The sequence below is a fragment of the Calidris pugnax genome, unplaced genomic scaffold (genome assembly GCF_001431845.1).
Source record: "Calidris pugnax isolate Ruff unplaced genomic scaffold, ASM143184v1 scaffold82, whole genome shotgun sequence".
Lineage (NCBI taxonomy): Eukaryota > Metazoa > Chordata > Aves > Charadriiformes > Scolopacidae > Calidris > Calidris pugnax.
The window spans coordinates 1,392,512-1,415,855 of NW_015090833.1; the positions used below are offsets into that span (position 1 = coordinate 1,392,512).

The 23,344-nt window shown below is 54.8% G+C and overlaps 1 protein-coding gene across 2 annotated transcripts in view; it reads right to left on the minus strand.

The window, feature by feature from the left end:
- Positions 1–386: 386 nt before the first annotated feature.
- The window catches only part of KLHL17 (kelch like family member 17), a 23,166-nt gene continuing 208 nt past the window's right edge, over positions 387–23,344 (minus strand). The window contains exons 2-12 of one of the 2 annotated variants that reach the window (XM_014941520.1): positions 12,748–13,000; positions 12,200–12,321; positions 11,541–11,762; positions 10,392–10,508; positions 9,038–9,251; positions 8,802–8,946; positions 7,933–8,100; positions 7,485–7,573; positions 6,354–6,427; positions 5,133–5,314; positions 387–4,066 (exon numbers count right to left, since the gene is read on the minus strand). In XM_014941520.1, coding sequence (XP_014797006.1) covers positions 3,838–4,066; positions 5,133–5,314; positions 6,354–6,427; positions 7,485–7,573; positions 7,933–8,100; positions 8,802–8,946; positions 9,038–9,251; positions 10,392–10,508; positions 11,541–11,762; positions 12,200–12,321; positions 12,748–12,958 — 1,773 coding nt within the window. In that variant the 5' untranslated portion in view covers positions 12,959–13,000 and the 3' untranslated portion in view covers positions 387–3,837. Of the gene's footprint in view, positions 4,067–5,132; positions 5,315–6,353; positions 6,428–7,484; positions 7,574–7,932; positions 8,101–8,801; positions 8,947–9,037; positions 9,252–10,391; positions 10,509–11,540; positions 11,763–12,199; positions 12,322–12,747; positions 13,001–23,344 lie in introns of those variants that run through there. The other variant, XM_014941521.1, reaches the window with a different exon arrangement.

Sequence of the window (23,344 nt, forward strand, 5' to 3'; positions counted from 1 at the left end):
CACCCTCTCTGGGAATACAAAGCACCTTGGCCACAGGACATCAACATCCCAGGCTGAGATCCGAGCTAAAAGCTTCTCCTTTTAGCTCACCTCTGGTACAGCCATTCCTTCAAAGCTGGCTTTGGCTCCTCTGCTGATGTCCACAGCGGAAGGGTCAGTCCGAAGTGTCCTCCAGAGAGGTACCTGCTCTGTGCAAACGCCTCGAAGCCCAGAATGGCTAAACCCAAGCAGATGAGATCTCACCGGAGGTTGCTCAGGCTCAGATGCACAGCGTCCTCTGCCTGGGGCTCCTTTCCCTCCTCTGCACAGGGCAAGGCAGAGAGCAGCTCCCAGCCTCCGCAGGAACGGGGCCAGAGAAGTGAAAAGGAAGGATGCAGGAGGCAGGATCCGGTATTCAAGAAAAGGTCTTTATTGTACATGTTTGCTTCTATTGCTCGTATCCCCTCCCCATCCCACGTAGTGCAAAAAATTCAGAGAAACGGAGTTCCACATAAATAAGTCAGATAACTTACAGAGAAATCAAAGTGACGACGGTTTGACATGGAGTAGACCGGGTCTGCCTACCAGTAAGGCAGGTAGGGAACCAGTAAGGGAACCTCTCCCCCGACATCGGGGCAAAGGCTCCTGCCTGGTCTCACCATCTCACCGCAGACCGACACCGGGGTCCCTGGGCAAAACACATCAACACACACAGCCCGGAGCCACCCCGTGCAGGGATGCTCCTCCGCTGGGAAAAGCTCACATGGGGGGGAAAAAACAAAAATAAAATAAAAAAATTGCACAGCTAACATTTTGGGTGAGACGGCACTAACTAAGACTGGCAGAGAAGCCACACAACAGTTGACAGTTCTCCTCCCCTCAGATAGGGTACTACGCACAGACAGACAGACACAGACACACGTCCCCTCCCAGGCCTCGGGGCTGGGTGAGGGATGTGCAGCACCAGAAGCAATGTCCACCCTGGGACCTCCCAGGGCAGATGCTGACACCTCGTGTCCACACAGTGTGGGTCGGGGTGCTCCGGACCCCCGCAAGCTGCCGGGGAACCATTTTGCCCTTTCCTTCCTTCTTTTCTTTTTTTTTTTTTTTTTGTTTGTTTTTTTCCAGGAAAGCAGTGAGCACCTGCATAGTTAGTACATCGGAGACACGAAAGGCTCCCTCCTCCCGGGGTTTCTGAGGGAACAGGCTGAGTGGTGATATTGCTGGGGACCCAACGGGTGGGTGACAGGAGTCACACTGCCCCTTTCCCTCACCCCCAAGAGGCAGGACAGCATCGCGTGCCCGTTCGGAGGGTAAATTGCTTAAAGATCACAACTGGGGCCAAGGGGATATGGCGCAAAAAGTTCTCCTCAGCCTGCTACACTGCTCGCTTCCCCTCTGGTTTCGCCTGCCTGCTGCCCCCCCCAAGGCAGCAGCCCCCCCTTCATGCTACAGCTGGACCAGATGCTGAACCACGGCTCTAACGACTCATTCCTCACTCAAAACCAGCCCCATTTCTCCCCCAGCACCAGCACTTTTCACTTCTGACAGGGCCATGGGGCTTTTAGGATGATCCTCCTTCCCAAAAAAATGACCCTAGAGCCAGGGGGGCACCTGGAAGGTGCCGGTCGATACGAGTCCAGCAGAAGACTAAAATCCTGATGTTGCTTGTAGGAATGGGAAGAAAAGGATTGAGAGCTCGCTCACGCGTAGGCACACACACGCAACAGGGCGGACTTCACCGATTTCATCGTTATTTCAAACAAAACAGATTGATGTCACCTACTTAGGGGCAGCCCTACTGCCACGTCGACCAAGAGGCAACCTGCAGGTCCACGGCCTGGAGCTCTGCAGGGTCCCCTGCAATACAGAGGAATGGGAGAGCCGCCGAGCTGTGACAGGCTCGGCGAGCAAGAGGGGAATGAAAAGCAGATTTAGAGTCTGTTCTGAAAGCCAAAAAAGGCCTCCTCAGCCCGAGAAGCCCAGACTGCCCTTGGGAAGTGGCTGGGGGGAGAAGCAGCCCAGATTTTCTGAAGCTGCTGGTAATTTCGGGTGTCCATCGTTAGGCACTGTAAGTAGGCTGGTAAAACATGCAGGCACCTGCCCAGGAGAAATCAGATCGCCGTAAAAATTGTCTTAAAGTTGCGGAGTCTCTATCTCATCTCAAACTCTCCTTTCACCCCAAAGGAAAAAAAAAAGAAGAAATCTCTATCCCCTTGAACATTTGGACCAACAAATACCACCACAAGTGAAATCTGAACTCTGGAAATGAGAAATGAGAAGGAGCAGGGGGGAAAAAAAAAAAAAAAAAAGTTAAAGGAATTAGTTCAAAACAAAGAGTTAGGCCATATTTCCAATGCTACATTTGAACAGTGTTGAGGTACCAGCGGTTGAGTCATTCCTCTGTAATGGAGAGAACACCTGATAATACGTCTCAGTTCAAGGCTCACACACACACACCCTACAGCATACGCCACCCAAGAGGTGCCATGGCACAGGTGGGTCTAGGACAGGCCCGTGACTTACAGTACTAATTGATTCAACCTTTAGTTAATTAGAGTGGTTGCTTAATTGCCAGGGAGACGCTAATTGCAAATGGTCCCTTCAATGCTGTTTTCACTGTCCATACGGTATCTCGCACACGCACACACACCCACACCTCTGTAGAGAACGTCTTCCAGGACACAGTCATCATCTCAGCAACAAATAAGGAAAGTAATTGCTTCCCTCCTGCTGCCTTAAAAGCAGATGGGGTGGGGAATACCAGGATAGTGTAAAAAATAAAGGGATGTGAAGTCATTAAAAATTAAAATATTAGCATCCAAATAAAAAAAAAAAAAGGGCAAAAAATTATCAACCAAAAAAGTAATGCCAGGCAATCCTCCTCATTTAGAAGGCTGGACTGTTCTTCTTTTAAGAACCGATACCTTTCCATAAACCCAGAATCTGCTTTGCAGAGAGGGGAACAGCAAACAGGCCGATCCGACCCCAGCCCAACTGCCTCCCGGGACCAGGAGCAGAGAGCAGGCAGCCTCAGGGTGGCTGGAACCCGGGACAGCAATGGCAGCGATGCAACCAAGGTCACCCAACCCATCTGCCCAGCTGGGGACCACCCAGAGCAACGGTCACTGGGATCCCAGTGGATGAGGTGGGACCGGCTGAGTACGGAGGGTCCAGGATGCTGCGTCCAGTTTTATCTCCGAAGCTCACCCCCTCCAGACCCTGTCCCTTAGCTGGGCTTCTTCTGCTTGTGTGTTTTAAGGCATCAATTAGACACCATTGAGAACCATACAGCGGCCTCAGAGTCTTTAACAGTGCACAATAGGCTTGGTAAAGAGTCTGGCTACAGTGACATTCAGAGGAGCAGTTGCACATTCAGCCGCGTCCTTGGGAGAAGGTGCTCGTCCACCTCTGCCACCCCACAGGACTCCTGGAAGCCTCCAAAGGCTGGCTGTGCTCATACGTGTGGCACCGGCTGGATCACGTGAATCCAAGAAGCAGCAATGATTTAAAGGTTCCCCTCCCCAAAGAAAAAAAAATAAATATATACGCCCTTTGGGTGAGTGGTGAGATGGGTCTGAACGGAGCAGAGAGCACCCCCTCTTCCTCGTCCTCTAGAAGGTGGGCGCTCGTCCAGGAAGCACATTTCTAACTGCTGTGGTCGTGCTGATCCGATGTGTGCACCAAGAGTGGGGATGGCTCCGGGGGTTCACAGGAGTTGCTGGGGGCTGGAGGCAGCAGCCGGTACCTTCGTTCTCCTCCTACAGCGACCGGCTGCCCCGCGGGGCCGGCCACGCTGGCCTAGAGCTCCTCCAGGCACCCCTGTCCCCTTGAGGTAAGGTAGGTCCTGATTCTTTGTCAAAGACTCGTCGAAGACACCGACAGGGTGGGCGAGGAAGGGGGTGGGAAGTTGAGGAGTTCCAGCACGGCCACCCCTACGCTGCTCCGGCGCGTGAACATGCAGGAGGCTGCCACCCACTTGTTGGTACGGGGGTTGTACTTCTCGATGGAGTTCAGGCTGGAGCTCCCATCGTTGCCACCCACTGCGTACAGCCACCCGTCCATGGCCACCAGGTCGTGGGTGCTCCTGCAACAACCAGGCAGAGACCACCGGGGTGTGAGGCTCAGACACGGTCTATGTGGGGTGTAGGGGAATTCAGTAGGTCAGATGAACTGGCCAGAGATCTACTACCCCAGAAAAGGGAGTGCTCAGCCTCACAGGTACCCAGAGAAAATTAATTACTGGGGCTCAGTCAGTGGCAGAGCGCAGCACAGAGCCTCAGATCTTCCCCTTCACTCTGACACCCTCCTCCCACTGGAGAATCATAGAATTGTCTGGGTTGGAAGGGACCTTTAAGATCATTGAGTCCAACCATCAACCCAACACTGACAAAAACCATCACTAAACCATGTCCCTCAGCACCATGTCTACCTGTCTTTTAAATACTTCCAGGGATGGTGATTCCACCACTTCCCTGGGCAACCTTCTCCAGTGTTTGATAAGCCTTTCGGTGCAGAAATTTTTCCTAATATCCAATCTAAACTTCCCCTGGTGCAACTTGAGGCCATTTCCTCTTGTCCTATTGCTTGTCCCTTGGGAGAAGAGATTGACCCTCAGATATCTACACCCTCCCTCAGCCTCCTTTTCTCCAGGCTGAACACCCACAGCTCCCTCAGCAGCTCCTCATAAGACCTGTGCTCCAGACCCTCACCAGCTCCATTGCCCTTCTCCGGATTTGATCCAGAATCTCAATGTCTTTCCTGTTGTGACGGGTCCAAAACTGGACACATTATTCAAGATGGGACCTCACCAATGCTGAGTACAGGGTGATACGAGAAGTGCCACCTCTAAATAACAGCCCCTAGGAGCTTGGACTTCCAAGCCTTAAATCCTCCCATAGCCCAGCAGCATCTCCGTGGCCTCAGCCAGCCTCACCACCTGGTTCTTTATGGCCACACAGTGCAGCGGGGAGCAAGACATGCTTTTGTGGAAGCAGCATAGAGCCAGCCAGGCCCTGGGGCATGGTCTCCTCTTGACTGTTTGCAGCCCCAAGCAAGGCAAGGCTCTCTGAGATGGGGTCCCCATTCCTGACTGCAGCAGCGGAGGCTCCCCTGCAGCTCAGGAGGGTGGCAGGGCGGGCAGAGCTCCTTACCTACGGATGTTCATGGGTGCCACGCTCTCCCACGTGTTGGTTTTGGGGTTGTAGCGTTCCACAGAGTTAAGGCAGCTTGTCCCATCGTTGCCTCCAGCCACATAGAGCATCCCCTCCAGCACGGCCACTCCTGCACTGCTCCGCCGGCTCAGCATGTTGGCAATGGGCGTCCAGGTGTTGATCTGGGAAGAAGAAATGTTTTCTCCTGAGACAGACGTACAACTCATTTTCCATGTGCCCCTGCCACCCCAGGCCTGTGATGTTAGTCCTGCTCTAACCACACACCTCCCGATGTAACTGCCCTTGCCCAGAAAGACTTTTTTGGGGGGAACCCCAGTTCTTTCCCTTCAGCTCGCCCGCAGGAAGAGCTGCAGGCTCCAGGAGAGACCTCTGCTGACTGGCTCAGGAAGGCACAGCCACAGCTGGCAGGAGCCCTGCCATCCCTCAGCAGAGAGATCTCTGTGCCAGGCCACCAGCCACGTCACAGCTGAATCCCAGCCCACTCATGGGGGCTGAGCTGTATCTATTTCAAATCTGCACAAGTCACGACTGTGGCTTTACAGCTCATGAAAACCCTCCAGGACCTTCTCTTTGATCTTTTTTTGCAGTGATCCAGCCTGCTCTTAACAGAGCTGTGAAACCCCAGGCCAAAAACATGTCCCCAGCCTGCCACAATCCCCACTCACTGCTCTAGATGTGTGAAGAGTGAGGACCTCAGCTGGAAGCTGGAAACAGCTCAGGGCATGAACAAGAACTGCTCTTCCCACAGAACCTGAGCTGGCCCTACAGGCACTGGGGACAGGGAGTGTTCTGGTGGTTGAAAATCTCAACGAGATCTCTCAGAGACCATACAGATGAGCTTTGGCTCATTTTGCTCTGGGTTGCACCCTGTCCCTGCAGGAGAGCTGGGGAGGGGGCTGACACCCACTCCATCTCAGAGCCACGCATGGTGGCTTAAGTCTCCAAGGAGGCAGGGAGGTCTGTGCTGCACAGGCTGCTGTGGGCACACCTTCTGCTCCACTGCTGCTGCAATATTTTGCTAGGAAGCAGTCACATCTTAAGCTATGACAATGGTTTGCAAGAGGCTACAAGAGCTTTCTCCCTCTCTGCTAAGTTCTCCAGCAACTTGCCTGGCCCTCAGCTTTCTGCAGGGCCCTTGCAGGCACCCATAAGGAGGGGAGAAGGAAAAGGGTTACCAGCCACGCTCTCTCTCGTATTTACCTGGGGCTCATACTTTTCTACTGTGGCTAAGTGGGATGAGCTGTCATATCCCCCAACGGCATAGAGGTTGCCTTCTGCAAAGACAGTCACACACAGGCACAGGAGTTAGCTAAAGAGCGTGGCCCCAGCCCCAGCACAGCCTCCCCCAGTGCTGGCACAGGGTGCCCAGGTAGGTACCAGCTGAGCCGTGGTGCCTCCTGCTCCCCCAGCTCCCCCTCCCCGTGCAGCAAGCAGCATCGTGAAATATTCATCAGGCAATTTCTCTGCCACGCTGCAAGCTTCCCAAAGAGCTCCTTCTTGACCTCCTGGTTGTGGGAGCTGCAAGTGCTCCCCGCCAGAGCAACGGCTTATTTTTAGCAGCGGAGGCTGGAGCAGGGGAACGCCAATAAAGGCTGTGGTGGGCAGAGAGTATGAGCTGGTGATGGAGGGGAGGGAACCTCTGAGTCAGCACAGAGCTGAAACCAGAGAAGAGGGCAGGGGAGAGGCACCATGGGGACACCGACCAGCAGATCTTGGGATGGTGGGCACTACCCTGGCATCCCCAGGGAGGTCCAGCATCTGCTGGGGTGGAGAGTGGTACTTGCATTCACCCCACAGCTGCACTAAACAATGAAGTGGCCAATTCTCACATTGTACCCTCCTTAAGGACAGAATTCATGCAAGAGAGTCAGGAGACATCACAGCATTGAATCTAACGTTGTGACACCCCTGGGAGAGGCAGTTTAGACCCCACACTACTGCTTGGATCATCAGTAAAAGGACTATCCTGCTTTTATAATGAAGGTGTAATAAGGTTGTCTCATCCTTTCTAGGGAGAGGTGATCATGCACAGCCAGCCCTCTTATTCCAAAGTAGAAGGGGCACAAAGGAGCTGAGGAACGAGATGTGGGTCCCCTCAGGAGTTGCCACCACAATGTGATGAAACCCAATTACTAGGGAGACCGAGGAAGAGGGCAGAGGCAGGGAGCATGTCAGGACATGGCAGAGGAATGGCTGGACTACCTAGATTCACAGCCAGGGAATCTAGGAAGAAGGGGCAGGAACCAGAACAGAAAAACATGAAAAGGAACCATCAGAAACGCAAGAGACAGTCTGCACAGAAGCCAGTCAGGTCCTCATGCCATCACCCACCTAGCGTTGCCACCCGGACGTAGCGTCTCCTGGTGCTCATGGCAGCGATGGATGTCCAGGTGCCTGTCAGAGGGTCGTACCGCTCTGCGCTGCAGCAGGCAGGGACACAGGAACATAAGGTGTGACACTGGCAAAGCCCAGGTCAAAGCTCTTTGCCACAGACCCTCAGGGGCAGCTCCCAAGGAAGCTTGGGAATAGACAGGGAAAACAGAGGGAAGAACTGACAAAGGCTGTGTTCTGTTGTGGCAGAGGGCTAGAAAATGGGGGTTTCCCCTGAAGAAACATTGCCTGGGCCAAAGACACTGGCAGACAGGGCTGGATTGCAAGACATCTACTCTGGGGTCAGTCCATCTGTCAGGAGCAGGCTTTGTGGGCTCCCCAGGTGCCCAGCGCCAAGGACAGTGCATGCAAGAGCAGCGGAGGAGCCTGGAGCAAGGCAATCCCCTACCTGTTCAAGCACGAGGCCCCATCGTACCCCCCAGCAGCATAGAGAAGCCCGTGAAGTGCTGCTACACCCAGGCAGCTCCTCCTGGTGCCCATGGACACCTCCGGCTGCCAGGAATTGGTGACAGGATCATAGGACTCCACTGTGGCCAGATCAGAGGTCCCATCGTAACTGTAGGGAGAAAAAGGGAGAACGTGTGAGGGCTGGGAAGCCTGGTGTCACAGGTGAGGCTCATGGCAGGTGAGGCTGTGCGCTGGTCCTACAGCTCTGGAGCTGACCAAGAGCCTTGGGTCCCTGTCACCACCCCTCTCGTCTCCCCCTTGCCCAGCTTCCTCAAGGCAGAGGGCACCAAAGCACTTGCTGAAAGTGCAGAGCCCTTAGCAGAGCACTCCTGGGGGACTGCGAGGAAAGCAGGTCTCAGAGGACCCCGAACAGAGGGGTAGAGGTGGCCCTCTCACCTCTAGCTCTGTGCAGAGGCTGCTGATGGCATCCCTGCCAGCTCCCCACCACAGCTCCATGTCCTCCTTAGAATCCCATGGGGTTGGAAGGGACCTCTGGAGATCACCTTGTCCAACCCCCAACAAGAGCGGGTCTACCCAGAGCAGGTTGCACAGGAACGTGTCCAGGTGGGTTTTGCATGCCTCCAGAGAAGGAGACTCCACCACCTCCCTGGGCAGCCTCTTCCAGGGCTCTGCCACCCTCACAGTAAAGAAGTTCCTCCTCATGTTTAGGTGGAACTTCTTATGTTCAAGTTTGTGCCCATTTCCTCTTGTCCTTTCACTGGGCACCGCTGAAAAAAGACTGGCCCCATCCTCCTGACACCCTCCCTTTAAGTATTTGTAGCATCGATTAGGTCCCCCCCAAAGTCTTACCCGCCCACGGCATACAGCTTGTTCCCGATGGCAGCAACGCCCACTCTGGCCCTTCGGGTGGACATGGAGGCCACCATGTGCCACCGGTCCGTCCGCGTGTCGTAGGCCTCGCAGTCCCCATGGATGGCGAACAGGCTCCCCCCACCTGCACACAGGATGGCAAACAGGGCACACAGGAGTCCAAAGGCCTCCGGGGAAGGGGTCTGTGGGGACACGAGGACATGGCGGGGCCTTACCCACAGCGAAGAGGACAGTGCTGGCCCCCTCGCAGCGCCGCGGCCTCGTCCTGCTGTTGCTGAGGACCCCTCTCTGCTCCGGCATGAGGTGGTACTTGAGGGCTTCGATCAGCAGGTCCTTGCACTCCGAGTGGTGCCTCACCAGCAGCTCCGTGTCCACGTTGCTCATGAGGAAGTCCCGGCTCAGCAGGGGCAGCCGCACGCACTTCATAAGCTGAGGGGCAGAGGAGCTGCGTCCCGTCAGCGGGGTGGGCAGAGGTCCTCCCAGTGCCACCCCACACATCTCCCCTACAAGTCCCCAGGGACCCTGTCAAGGCTGACTTCCACCTGGAGATGGCATCCTGCTCTCTTGGCAGGACAGGCACCCCATGACAAAGGGTAGCAACTCAACCTTAAAGTTCCTGCAGACCTAGGAGACCTCAGCCTGGCCATGACACGTCCCACAGACACCCCAGATCCCCACCCCTGCCCCTGCCCACGCCCTCTTCCAGCACTCATGATACAAGGAACAGTCCTCACTGCAGGACTGCAGAGCCCAGGGACCACCGCTCTGTGTCCAACATGCCTTGTGTTGCCTGCACTGCCCACAGGAGGGATGTCTGAGAGCAAAGGTGGAGACAGAACCTCTCTAGGGTCAAGCCCTGGAGCAGGTGGAAACCCAGGAGAAACCCTCAGGCAGAGTCTTCCTCATCCTGCGCCAGCCTTCAGGAGGACACCTAGGGATGGTTCCTCTGAAGACATCTAGGGATGCTTCCTCTCACTGCTCCCACCTGCCTGGAAACGTGAAAGTGGTGGGATGACATGAAGCCAAAGCTTCTGGAGGAACTGACAGCCTCTACTGCAGTGCGAGGCTGCACCCATGAGAGGGTGCCCAAGCTGTGCCAAGCACTGGCAGCCCCGAAGAAAAGGGCTTAACCATGTCTTCTCCAGTTGCACCTTTGGCAGGCAGGGGGCTCGCAGATCCATGCTCCAAGGTTCAGATGCAGAGAGATAAAATGCGTAAGTTAAAAGAAATCCCTGCACAAATTTGCTCGAGATTTTTGTTTGAGGATGCACATGAAAGCTCAAGGAGTCTGCAGGCAAGGGTGACCTCTCCTGCTGCCCACGTCCTCCCCAGACCTCAACGTGCCCAAGCTGCAGGGGTCTGACAGGGCATTCCCCTTGGTTATGTCAACAGTTTGGACTTGACTTTGGACTGAACTCTCTCAGCAACACCCTCATCTCTGCCTGGAGTGGAAGTGGTATGGAAGGACCTGCTGCCCCTGTCCTCTGGCCAACTTGCAGCCATGTCTGCATCCAAGCAGGCACTCAGAGCTGGTGGGTAGAATCAGGCCACCTTCCCCAACAGACTCACCCTGGGGACATGCTGTCTTCTGCTGTCCACATCATGTTTGACCCAGCTGAGCACAGCCCGGTACACCTCCTCCTCTGATGGCACATTGAGGCTGTCACTAGAAATGAGGTCCAGCACCTGCAGAGCGGGGCAGAAAGGACAAGTGTCGGTTGGGATGGTTTGGGAGGAAAGGACACATTCCCACCCCCACGTAAGTGGCCCAGTAGAACAGCACTGGCAGAGGCAGAGCCCCTGTAGATGCTGGTGGCTGGGGGGTGTAGAACTACTCTCTTGCTGAATGCAGAAAGATCCAAAGGGCAGCCGGGTCCCCCAAACCGGGCGGATGCAGCTGTGGCTCTGCTCTCCCTGCAGCTCTGCTGTGGAGACAGCTCTGCCCTCCATCATCCTCCTTGGCTCCTTCCCCCCCTTTCTGTGTCTGAAGCTGCTGCAATGCCTGACACTTCCAATCAGCATCAGCGAGATCGGGCGGACGACTCCGCTCGCAGGCGTCCCTTCAATATTTCATGGGATGGAGCCAGGCGCCCTCGCTGTTCCCAGCACGCTCACTTCACTTGCCAAGGACTATGAAGAGGGAGCAAGTGGAGATACGTAGCCTCCCCTCGCTGCCACACAGCCCACAGCCCCGGGGATGGCTGAAGGGAGGTCTCTGTATCCTGGTGAGGGACCATAGAGGGTCAGGGGGTGCAGAATAAGGACTGGGAATGCCGGCTGGGCACGGCACAGCACCCTGCAGGCAGGGATGAGCCAGGGGCCACCCTAGCACCACATGAAGAGCTGCAGCAGGAAACATTAGCTGAGCTCTGAATTAAACATCAGAGGGCAGCCAGGACTTGCTCCTTGGCCTGTGCCCCCAGGGAGAGGGCAGAACGCTCGGAGCTCAGGTGGCAAGCACCAGTGACAGCAATTATCCTCCATTCTACCCCCCCATCCCTATTCCACATGGGATTAAGGCCGCTTTCCAACAGCAGTCTTCCCATGGACTGTCCCTCCACTGAACAGAGAGGATCAAAGCCCAGACTTTGGGTACATTCCCCTGCCAAACCCTGTCCCCTCAGTGGAGGTTCCTTGGGCTCTTGACACGTGACTTCCAGGACACAGCACAAAAAGCCTCGCCATACCCAGACCTTCACACTCCCATCAGGACCTCACCTGTTTAAGAGGCAGCAACATGAACTCCTCGGTCTTGGACACCTCCACGAAGTGTTGGAGGACATACTTGTGCGCAGACTTGAGGAGGTCACTGCAGGAGTGCGTGTCAGCAAAACCCCGGATCCCCAGGCAGTTGGAAGGGTCGAGCTGGCTGAGGAGGAACTTGCAGCAAGCGTCCCGCACACCATTGAGCTGAAGCAGGCTGGCAGCAGGAAGAAGGGTCTGGCAGTGGAAAAGAAGAGGGGAAAAGAGAGTTTCCAGGGCAAGGAAACTATTTTCACCCTTGTCTCACTGCAAGTCAACAACAGAACAGGCACCTCCAGGCACAGAGGACAAAGCATTCTTTGTTTCCAACAGGACTAAGCTAAAGGAGAGTGGAGAAGGACACCCGTAACTCCCCACAGGGCCAGGAAATGGCAGGAGAATGGCAGATGCTCAGGACTAGACCTGACCATTGTATATGCTCTGAGAAGCCATTCCCAGCCACAGGAGACACTTCTAGGTGGGGGGGAGCAGATGAACGCCCTGATCACCACTAGATGCAGGTGCCATCAAACAACAGCCACAAGTGTTAAGCAGAAGGAGAGAAGAGCCCCTAGGAGGCAAGTCTCCTACAGAATGGCTTTGTGGAGAAGAGAGATCTGGGGGGAAGCTCCTACCTGCACGTTCCCCTCGCCCACCACGATCTCAGCCGTGTAAGCGTACTGCACCAGCTGCTCCAGGGCCTGGGGGTCAATGTCGTGCAGCGTCACATGGGTCTGGCGGCTCTCACTCATCTCATCTGGGGCAACACAGACACCAGACGTGAACAAAATCCCACAGCAGGATTGTTTCTCCGCAAGAAGACTCGACCACGCAGGGAACAAGCCCCATCCACCTTCCCAGCCCAGCACCACAGCCTGGGAAGGTCTCCTGCCCACCTCTTAGCAAGGAGAAGGAGCAATATACTCTAGGGAACGGGGTCCACACCTGCAGGATGGGCATCAAGATACCCGTGCAGGGCATTATGGGCACAGGACTTCATGGAAGGGAGTCAAATGAGGAACATTACTGCACTCGCCCACAGAGATGATACACAGACACCATATTTCCATAGGAGAGAGTAGGGAGAATAGTTAGCAGGACAGAAAGGGAAGGGGTTTGCAGGGAGGAGAGGGTTGGAAGAGCTGGGAGAGCCCGGCCATGGGGAAGAGAGGACACTACTTGCTTGTGAACATGGCGTGGAAGTACGGGCTGCAGGACGCCAGCACCACCTTGTGGGCCTTGATCTCCTTGGTGCCCACATGGAGCACGATGTCGCAGAGCAGCCCGCGCTGGCGCATGCGGTTCATGCACACGAAGGCATCGTGGTAGTGCCGCTTGGAGTTGTGGGAGATGCTGTGGCCATCACGGTTGAGGAGCTGCACGCCTCCTTCCATGGCTGCGGGTGGGAGATGGTGGGATGTCCCTTCTCACCAGCCCTGACATAGGGGGAAAAAACCAAAGCATTACCCAGACAGGAACAGAATCATAGAATGGTGAGGGTTGGAAGGGACCCTAAAGATCATCTTGCTCCAACCTCCTATCTCTAGTCCCAGCCCCCAAGCATGCCTGCCACTGCTCAGAGACCCTGCCAAGGCTCTAGTCCCAGCCCCCAGCCCCCAAGCATGCCTGCCACTGCTCAGAGACCCTGCCAAGAGCAGCTCCTGTCTAACCAGCCCCTGCCACAGAAACATCATCCTGCTCATAAACCAGCGGTGGGGAGGAGACCGTCCCTGGAAGAACACAAGTAACGCAAAGCCACGCTGAGACTCTTCTCTCTTCTGTGCCACTCACTGCTCCCCAGCTGTGCTCATCTTTGGATCGATATCCTCCTCACCTGCCTTCAGAAGGGTACTGCTCTGCACCACATGCCCTCACGCCGCTTTTCCTTGAAGTTGCACCATCTCCAAACAGCCTAACAAGGTGCATTTCCATGGAACAGAAGCAGAAGCATTGATCTTAGAAGCCCCACCAGGGCACGCCAGTCCTGCATTGATCAAACACAGCTCAAATAGAGCCCTAGAGGCAGTGAACATCAGAACCCTGATTAGCCTAAACAACAAATAACTGGGGAATCCCATATCCTAAAAGGCAAAAGTGACGTTATGGAACACAGATCTTTGAGTGGTGGTAGTTCCCTTCCAGCTTCCAGAAGATGCTAGATTTGTAATGCACACACGTGCCTTCAGAAGTTAAGCTCAGAGAACTGCTCTTTTCCCTGTGTCCACACAATTTGGGAGGATAAGGCAGAGGGTAAAGGCAATGACAGCACAGAGCTCTACAGTCCCAGCACAGAACCCTGCAGACCAGGATTCCTGCCATTTTATATTTCAGACCTCTTTTCGGGGAGAGGGTAGGGATTCCCAGGCGGTCAGTTAGGAAACACGTAGAAAACAACAACAACAAAAAAGCCTAATCAAGGAATAAGGGCGTTTATATGTGCAAAGATGCTTTCTCTTTCCACGTTCTCAGCATCCAGGCTGCTCGTGGTGTTTCAAAAAGGCGTTTGACTGTCTCCCTGCCAGCAGCACCCGAAGGAGAGGTGGGGGCGTGAAGGGAGAATGACTGAGCAGCAGGAGGAAGAAGGGGGAGGGAGCAGGAGAAAAAGGCAGCTTGAAGAAGAAAAAAAAAAGGGGAAAAAAAAGGCTGTGTGCCGCACTCGTGCGCCTGCCCCCGCATCCCTGCGGCGAGAGAATCCCTTCAGCCTCTGTGCTCCTCACGACACCTACACGTCGCCAGCCGTGCCGAGCCTAAAAATAGAAACCCACCATGCTGTGCCTGCTCAGCCACGAATGCAGCCATCTATTCGGGTTTTTTTTTTAAATAGCAATTGTATCACGTAGTAGAGTCTGGGGGAGGGAAACCAAAAAAAAAAAGATGAATAAACATCTTTGGTGAGCGGGAGAGAAGCCTGCAATGCCCTCTTCTATTTGCATCATCCTGCGTGGTATGAGATTCCTCATCTCGCTGTCAGCGGGGAAGACTCACGGGGAACACAACAAAGACAACGCCTGTTGATGCTTTCCAGCAATGAGCAGGATGCTGTTGTGCCCTTGGCAGGGAAGAAGAGCCCACGAGTCAACTCCCCGTGTCCTCCCACACCCCTCAGCCGAGGTTTTTGGAAAGCTGCAGCATCCCCAGGACACCCTCGGGATACCGCTGGATGAGAAGTGCCTGCACGAGGGCTGTTTATAATTATTAGCATCCCTACCTGGGCTCAAGAGCTCCTTTCCCAGACCCGCTTTAGTGGCAGAGAGTGGATGGTGCTTTCTTGCCTTTATTCCCCTCTGTAGCTACAAGCCCCAAGGGTCTTCCTGATCTGCTCGAGCTGGTTTATCTTTATACACTGCCAAGCATACTTCTCCCCATCCGTATTTAAGTCACGCTCCAGTTCTAATTGGGAGCACCCACCTCACCCCTCCTAGCAGGGATGGGAGCTCCTGGCCCCACAGCAGTGCAAGGATTGAGGGAGGACAACGCAGGAGAGGAGAGAGGAGCAGGGAGGAGATGGGACTGCCAGACCATGGGGGCAGCACACAATGCTGGCAGGGCAGAGACACAGAGGACACGACAGACTGAAGGTGGCTGTAGCCGACGCATCGGCATCGCCGTCATCAAACTCATTTCCAAGGATGGTCAGAAGCACTGGGCTCTCTTCCCAGCCCTGCCACTGAGTCATTGCACAACTCTGGGCAAGTACAAATGCACCGAGTGACAAGGGTGACATTATCTTCCCTTGCGACGATTCCCGTGGCCAAGAGGTAGAGACCAGCTATTGCTCACTCCCTTCTCCACCCACACCCTCCTGCTGTCACCAGGCAGGCCACCACGGAGCTCTGAAGAGCTTGACTAGAACACCACCACTGCTTTCCATGCCCACAACACCATGCAGCACTCTGGGCTACACCACTGCTGTGTCACTTTGTCTCTGACATGACCGAGCAGGGACAGAGGGAGATGCCATCCCGGCCACCACACTGCCACTGGGCTCCCAAGAGCATCCCCAGGGGACAGCCCACAGCTGACCTGACCCACAGGCAGCCTGAGCCAACTCTGCTGGATGGGTTTGTGGCTACAGCCACACTACAGCCTCAGCAATCCCTGCCCTGAAGAGCAGCTCAGCCACCCACCAGCCTCCTTGGGAAAAGGTCACGAAATCACGGACTTGTTGGAGTTGGAAGGGACCAGCATCCCCAGGGGACAGCCCACAGCTGACCTGACCCACAGGCAGCCTGAGCCAACTCTGCTGGATGGGTTTGTGGCTACAGCCACACTACAGCCTCAGCAATCCCTGCCCTGAAGAGCAGCTCAGCCACCCACCAGCCTCCTTGGGAAAAGGTCACGAAATCACGGACTTGTTGGAGTTGGAAGGGACCTTCTAGAGATCATCCAGTCCAACTCCCCTGCCAAAGCTGGGTTTCCCAGAGCACATCACTCAGGAGCATCCAGGTGGGGCTTGAAGATCTCCAGAGGAGGGGACTCCACACCCTCCCTGGGCAGCCTCTTCCAGGGCTCTGGCACCCTGAAAGAACACCCCAAAAGAAGTTCTTCCTCAGATTGGAGTGGAACTTCCCATGTTCCAGCTTGTGCCCGTTGCCCCTCGTCCTGTCTCTGGGAACCACTGAAACCAGCTCCATCCTCCCTCAACCCACCCTTTAGATACTTGTCAGCATTAATAAGGTCTCCCCTCAGCCTTCTCTTGTCCAGGCTGAAGAGTCCCAGCTCTTTGAGCCTTTCCTCATAAGGGAGATGCTCCAATCCCTTAATCACCTTTGTTGCCCTACACTGGACTCTTTCCAGTAGTTCCATCCCACAGCACAGGGAGCACTGGTGTGGGTCTGGGCTAAGGCTTGGAGTGGGTACAGCATCCCACAGCACGGGGAGCACTGGTGTGGTCTGGGCTAAGGCTTGGAGTGGGTACAGCCCCTTCAGTGTCCCCTCTGCTCTCCAACAACATGTTCCCATCAGAGCTCCTTTGTTTTAACGGGTCAGGATATAATCAGCAGGGGAAAAAAGGGAAAGGACACCCCACAGCTGCTCACACTGCTCCCTGAGCCTGAACTCTCAGCGCTAAATATTCCTTATTTCCTTGTAAAACTTCATTCCCAGGAAACGAAGGGCTACGCTATAATTAACGGGGAGCAGTGCCTGGCCCACAAGAGACAGTAAGGCAGTGTCCAGAGCTCCAGCGGAGGGGAAGGAAATACAAGCCCACTTTTGTGGAGCGCGCAGCAGCGCGAACGCACGTGTTATGCATCAGCTGTAATGGATGCGGTGCCCGACTTGTAATAACTCTTGGGTTATGACAAAAAAAAAAAAAAAAAAAGAAAAAGAGAGAGAAGGCGTTTGTTTGGCTCCTATGCGACAGAGCGTGGCCGTGCATAACAGCTCCGTTAATTAATGCAAATGATCCCTGCCCAAAGGGAGGTCTGTTCTCTTTGCACAAAAAAAACCATATTTTGCCGAGAGTGAAAAGAAGCGCGTTGAGCAATAAACAGGGAACAGAGTATCCTCCAGGGAAAAGTTCAGAGCCTGCCCTTTCCCCAGGAAGGCCCTGGAGAATGGCTTTTTGTTGACAGCCTGGATGGAGGTTTTGTGTCCGCCGGGCTAGCGAGGAGACCGCAAAAACACATCCTGTACAGCTGGTCAGATGTTGGGGACATCTCCTACTCTGAGGCATGACATGCCCTAAGGCCAGAGGTACAATCATGCTTAAATCCACCACTCCCGTGTGTGCCCTATCCCTACGTTGATATTCCACTACCTCTTTTCTGGTAAATCGGCTATAAAGCCCTGGTTTCTGCACAGCACTACATCTCCCACAGTAGTGCTGCCATCAGATCTTCAGGATGAGACATGAAGTCCTCGCTGGCAGTTACTTCTACCCCAGCGTGTCACGGCACAGAGGACAAGCTAGGTCAATAAGGTGGCCCCACATTGCCTGTTTCCCTTTCAGGGCAGTGATTTTCCCCCTTTCTTGGCCTTGGGCTTCCATCTCCCAGACACAAAGTCCTTTTTTTTTTGCCTACAGATCTTCTGTGGCTCTGTCCCCAGGTGGGAAGGGGCTGCTGGAAGTGCCACTCCTTTGTGTCCAGCAGCTTCAGGTCTCCCTTCTGAGCTTTGGAGCCTGAGCAGCATCCTCCACAACAGCACAGCAAACCCCCTCCTGGGGCAGAGTGACAGCACGGACCCCTGGAGGACTTTGACAGTGGACTCACAGGCAGGAATCGCTGCTTCCAAGCACATCTCCATCTCCCTTACACCAAAAATCAGAATTCTTATTTTTAACCCCTTTGAAAGAAGTCCCAGGCCATTGCCAAGCAGCTTCCTGCAATTCAGCATTTCCCCAAAGAATGGGGGGGAACACACGTTAAAGCTCAGGGCAGGACTAGACCAGGGGCACAGGCAAGCTCCTGCTCAGCTCTGTGGGTGCTCACACAAGCACAAGGAGCTTCTTTCCTCCTGGGAGCTGGGCTGGGAAGAAGATGTTCTCCCGTGTTCCTGAAGACTCTTCCTTCAAGGGACGCAAACAGCTGAGCCGGCAGGAACAATAGCGGCTCTAAGACCACAAACACAGCTCGTACCAGCATCCAGAGACGTGGCTCAGCAGGCTGCAGGCCTCCAAATTTTCACCTTCCTTAATGCCTCGTGGAGGCAGCCCCCTTCATTTGGCTGAGCAATCCCTTTTGTTGACCCTGCCCATGGCTCCGAAGCCCACCTCTGAAGAAAAGCTTTAAACCACCAGGCGACCAGCAGCATTTTAGCATCAGTAAATCCTCTTGCAGTAGGCATGGCTAAGACACCAGGGCTGTTCTCACAAGCTACAACACTGTCCTTACACCTCAAACCTGGATATCCCAAATTCTTGCTTCTTTCAGAGGGCCTGGCACTGCCCATTACAAAATATATAGCGCTCCTACCTTCCCCGCAATAAACACAATCAAAAAGGGTTGGAAACCATCCAGCTGGGTATGTCCAGGACTCAGATGCAAAACAGGCACTAAATCCACGCAATTATCCCCACCAGGACCTGTCCCATTGGCGTCACTGATACAGATTGAAAATTCTACGTGCTGAATACAACACTTTGGGGTTCAGTCCCTTCTCAGCTTCTGTAACACGTTACCTGCATCCAGGGAATTCAAACAGACACTGACAGCGTGTGGCAGCTCACATTCTGCCTTTTTAATGTAAGGTTAATTACATGTTCAGGCTAGAAAAGCTGGGAATTGTGAGGAAGCAGAGGGACCTCATATTTCAGGACCACCAAGTGAACCTGCTGCTCTGAACTGCAGGTCCAGGCATCGCCGCCGGGCTGGCTGATTTACAGCTGCTCCTGCACAGAGGTCAGGATGGCAAACGTTGATGGAAATGTGACTTAAACACGGCAAGAGGCATGGTAGAATTAAGAAGCAGGCAGTTTCTGATGGCCAGATTGAGGACCCCGACACCTTGCACCCCTCTGCCACCTCCCGAACGGACACGGCGGGGGACGTGAGCACGCCAAGAGCACACAGCGGGGGTGAGCCCCAAGGAGAGGTTTAGGAGCAGGCACCTCAGCCCAAACACTTCACCCCCTCTCCTGGCTCCTGCTGCCAGCACTGCCCCTTGCCCACACATCTGCCTTCCGTTCCCCAAGCCCCCCTGATGGGGATGGGAGGGCGAGGAGGACCCTGACACCTTGCACCCCTCTGCCACCTCCCAAACGGACACAGCGGGGGACGTGAGCACGCCAAGAGCACACAGCGGGGGTGAGCCCCAAGGAGAGGTTTAGGAGCAGGCACCTCAGCCCAAACACTTCACCCCCTCTCCTGGCTCCTGCTGCCAGCACTGCCCCTTGCCCACACATCTGCCTTCCGTTCCCCAAGCCCCCCTGATGGGGATGGGAGGGCGAGGAGCGCGCTGCTCCTGTGGATGGGTGGAATTAATCTGCTCGGAGCTCGCCTGAAGGCAGTGCAGGGCGAGCACAGACAGCGCTGAGTCTGCAGGACCGAGAATCCCCAGCTCTCCGAAGGGTTTGGGTTGCCTTCTTTTTTTTTTCCTTTTTCTTTTTTTTTTTTTTTAATGAATTAGGCATAACTGACACGCACTGAATCCTCCTGTCTAGACATCTGCAGAGAAGTGACAAGCTGCCAGAGAGGATGTGGAGCCTCAGCAAGGGGGTGGGGAGGACGGGGGGGGAAACGGCACACAGTTTGCCAGCTCTACAGCACAGAGAGAGTGCTGGCTTCAGGCAAGAAGGGCATTCAGCACATTGACCTAGTCAGTGTCTTTCAGCAGCTCAGTGGGTTGTAATCAATCGGCTCTGGTGCGCACAGAAGGCTGGAGGTCTTTTCTAATTAAAGCCTCTCTCTCTCTCCCCATCACTCCTGGGGAGTTTTGTTTGGAAACTCAGCTCAAAGTTGCTCCCAGTCACCCCAGAGGAGCTTTCGCTGAGAGGAGGGAGCACGAGGTAGAGCCTCAATGCCTGCACTGGGACATTCCCACCCTTGAAAGAGATAAAAGGGTCTCCAGCCCACTCAGTACCTATCTGGGAATGCAATCTTCTCCCTCTCCCATGCACACATTCCAACTTTTCCTGCAGACATCTCCAAATTCAGCATTCGCCTTCAGTATTTTGCAGCAGCTCCAAGCAGGACTCCATGGTGGAGGGATTTAGAGGCATCTCTGCTGACGTTTGGGTCACTTTAAGTTGCAAGGGTCAGGACCCGACTAGGTTTGGAACTGCTGAATTCCCAGGTTAGGGAAAAAACAAGAAATGGAAACTAATTCACGCCTTGAGATGCTCAGCAAAACGTGCAGGTCTCCAGCTGCACTGGGATTAGACATCAGCTCCTACAGTCCAGCACAAAGACAACCAAAATCTAAGCAAAAGGAGCCCTTTGCCTCTGCTAAGGACTGGAAATGTGGGTCATGTCCTAATTCCCCCTTCCCCGTGTCCCCCAGGGGACATAGGAGAGGAGCTACTGCCGCATCCAGCGCTATTTTATGGGACAAGCAGTGCCAAACTGCTACCCATAGGCAAGAAGGAAGTCTCCTCTCCAGGCAGCAGAGTGATAGTTAACAGCTTCAGCTGCACCATCCATCACCGTGGTATTCCTGATCTCTCTCCAGCCTCCCCCGTGACAGACATCTCTGTCCCCAGCTCATTTTTCAGACAGGTAAACAGGCAAGACAAGAGCGCTCAGGTCACTGGTGACAGCCCGTACCAGAGCATCTCCGTGTTCCTGGCTCCTAGACTTGCCCGGGAGCTCCCTTCTCTGCATCCTCCTTGGCCAGCAGCTATTTGAAGAGGGATTGTGCCCTTTACCTGCCCGCTGGGCAAGGTGATGGTGTCTCGAGTAGGTGGCAGGGGGCCAGCTCAGAACGGGTCGTTACCGCTCAGCAATGCCCTGACGTCAGACGAGAGCGATGAGTCTGGTGAGACCCAGCAGGAGCTACTGCTTGGCTTCTGGAGGGAAAGCTGACTCCATGACATGAGGAAGCGTGGTCGAGTGGCTCCAGCAGTAGGGTCTGCTGGCTCCAAACAGGCAAGCAGATCCTTTACCGATAGGCAAGCCAGGGAATGATGCCCGCTGAAGCACTGCTCATGAGTGACTCTCCGAACTGGGAGGTCACCAGCTGCACCCTCATCCCTTTCACAGAGTCTGCATGGCCCGTGCCATGGTTATGGACAGCTTACAAAGCCTCCTGCCAGCCTCAGCCCTAGCGTGGGTTGGCAACGTAGATGTACTGGACCATGTAAGCATCTCCTTTTCTGCACAGGCTCAGTGCTTCCCACTGTGGAGCAGTGGGAGCCTGTTTTCAAGCCAGAAAACAATTAAGAGAATTCCCTCCCATCTTCTCGCAGGCAGCAGCACAAGCCACGTACGTGGAAACTGAGCCGTGAGGAGGATGTGACATAATGGCCTTGAGTTTGCTGGTTACACTCAGCCAAGGCCAGCGGGTCCCAGACCCTGGGAATTTCAGCTGATGGAGCTCAAATTCCTGTCCCCGAGGAGTCACATCCTTCAGAGGAGGCAACGTGGTCTGCAGCCAGTTCTAGCAGGCCAGGCAGAAAGGGTGAAGCACCTCTTGCTCCCAAGCCCAACTTGGCTGAGGGTCTGGAGGCGAGGCTGCAGCACCTGAGAAAAGACAGAAGCCAGCGCTGAGATTTCAGCCCGGCTGTTTGATTTTTGAGCCCCTGGGCCTGAAATGCAGCAAAGCAAGACCAGAGCCCAGAACAGCCTCCCCAGCAGATCTCCAGCCTTCAGAGCATGCCTGCCTTGATTTTCTCGTGCCACTCCATCTACAGAGACCCAGACTGATGCTGATGAGCACAAGGGTGGATGGCCACCAGACAGGCTGGCTGAGCCAAGAGGTTCCACTGCCACCCACACCAAGCTGACCTTAGCTAATAAAAAGCAAAAGGAACCACCTTACCTACCCAAGATACTAAGGAGCAACTCCATTTGGATCCCAGACTATCAAGCCAAGACAGCAGGCGACTGCTACGCCTGCCAGCTCCTGGTCTGCTCTGAATTAGATGCTATTTGCTGGTATTCATGAATCAGTCAGTTCTCAGGAAGGAAACTCAGATCTTTACAGATCCCTAAGAGTCTTACTCACTGCCATGCTGAATAAAGTATTTCCAGCAGATACTCATGGGTTAGGAGAGAAACTTGGGGTGCAGAGGGGAGAGGTTCCACCGAGGTGACAGCTTGATGCAGTGATTGCAATCAAAAGGCTATTGTGCACTGAAATGAGCCATATAGCAGTGAACTTGTAACAAACCAGCACCTCCTGGTACAAAACAGCAGCACAGAGACATCCCAAATCTCTTGAGGAGGCCCCATCCCTCCTCCCATCCTCTAATACAGCTCATGCTTCAGGCTGTCCATACTGAGAAGGGGCAGGAGCTCTCTGAGGCTCGTTCCAGTCCTGTCCTAGGGGCAACAAACTACCTGCCCCAGCCTGGTGACAACCTGGAGACTGCCAGGACCAAGATCACCCAAACATCCACGTGTTGCTGAATCACTCCAGAGCTAACCTTGTGGTCTCCAGGAGAGGAGAGCACCCCAAGACAGAGCTCGTGGGACAGCAGGCACTGAAGTCAAAGGAGAGCGGGCTTCTTTTACAGACAGACCCCATAAAAGCAAGGCCACTGTTTGTGCAGTTTTCGAGCTTGGCACCAAAGCCTGGTCAGTTGGTGGCCACGTCCCGATGCGCAGAGAGCAGGGACAGCCACCCCACTGCTGCATTGCCTCCTGGCTGGAGAGAAGCCGAGGTCCCAGGGCCAGCACCGCTCGGAGAGGGAGGCGTTTGCTCAACCAGCAGAACCAAAGCAGCAGAAGAACCCCGGGGACCACCTCGGCCAAGGGAGATGCTCCAGGAGAGCCCGAAGGCTCACTGCAGAGGCCGGAAAAAACCTCTGCCTCCCTCTTCCCCCCGCCAAGTTACCAGAAAACCCGGGGCAGCGTTTCTCCCTCTGCCCTTCAGCTCCCTCCTCCACACGGATCCCAAACCACCTTCCGAGCCAAACCGCCACTCTCCCGGCCTCTCCGCAGCCCCGCAGGGCTCTACACCCTTCTCCCTTCCCCGAAGGGATGGCTCCAGGAGCCGGCAGAGGACGGGGAAGGAGAGCGGCTCCGAGGTACCGGGAGGGAGCTCGGAAACGGCACCGGTTCATCCTCCGGTCGCGATGCTTTGGAGCCCGACGGGCAAACTTGCTCTCCGAGGGGAGCCCACCCCCCCCCAACAGCGCGGGTTCGGCGGCGGGGAGTGATGGAGAGAGAGCTCGTCGG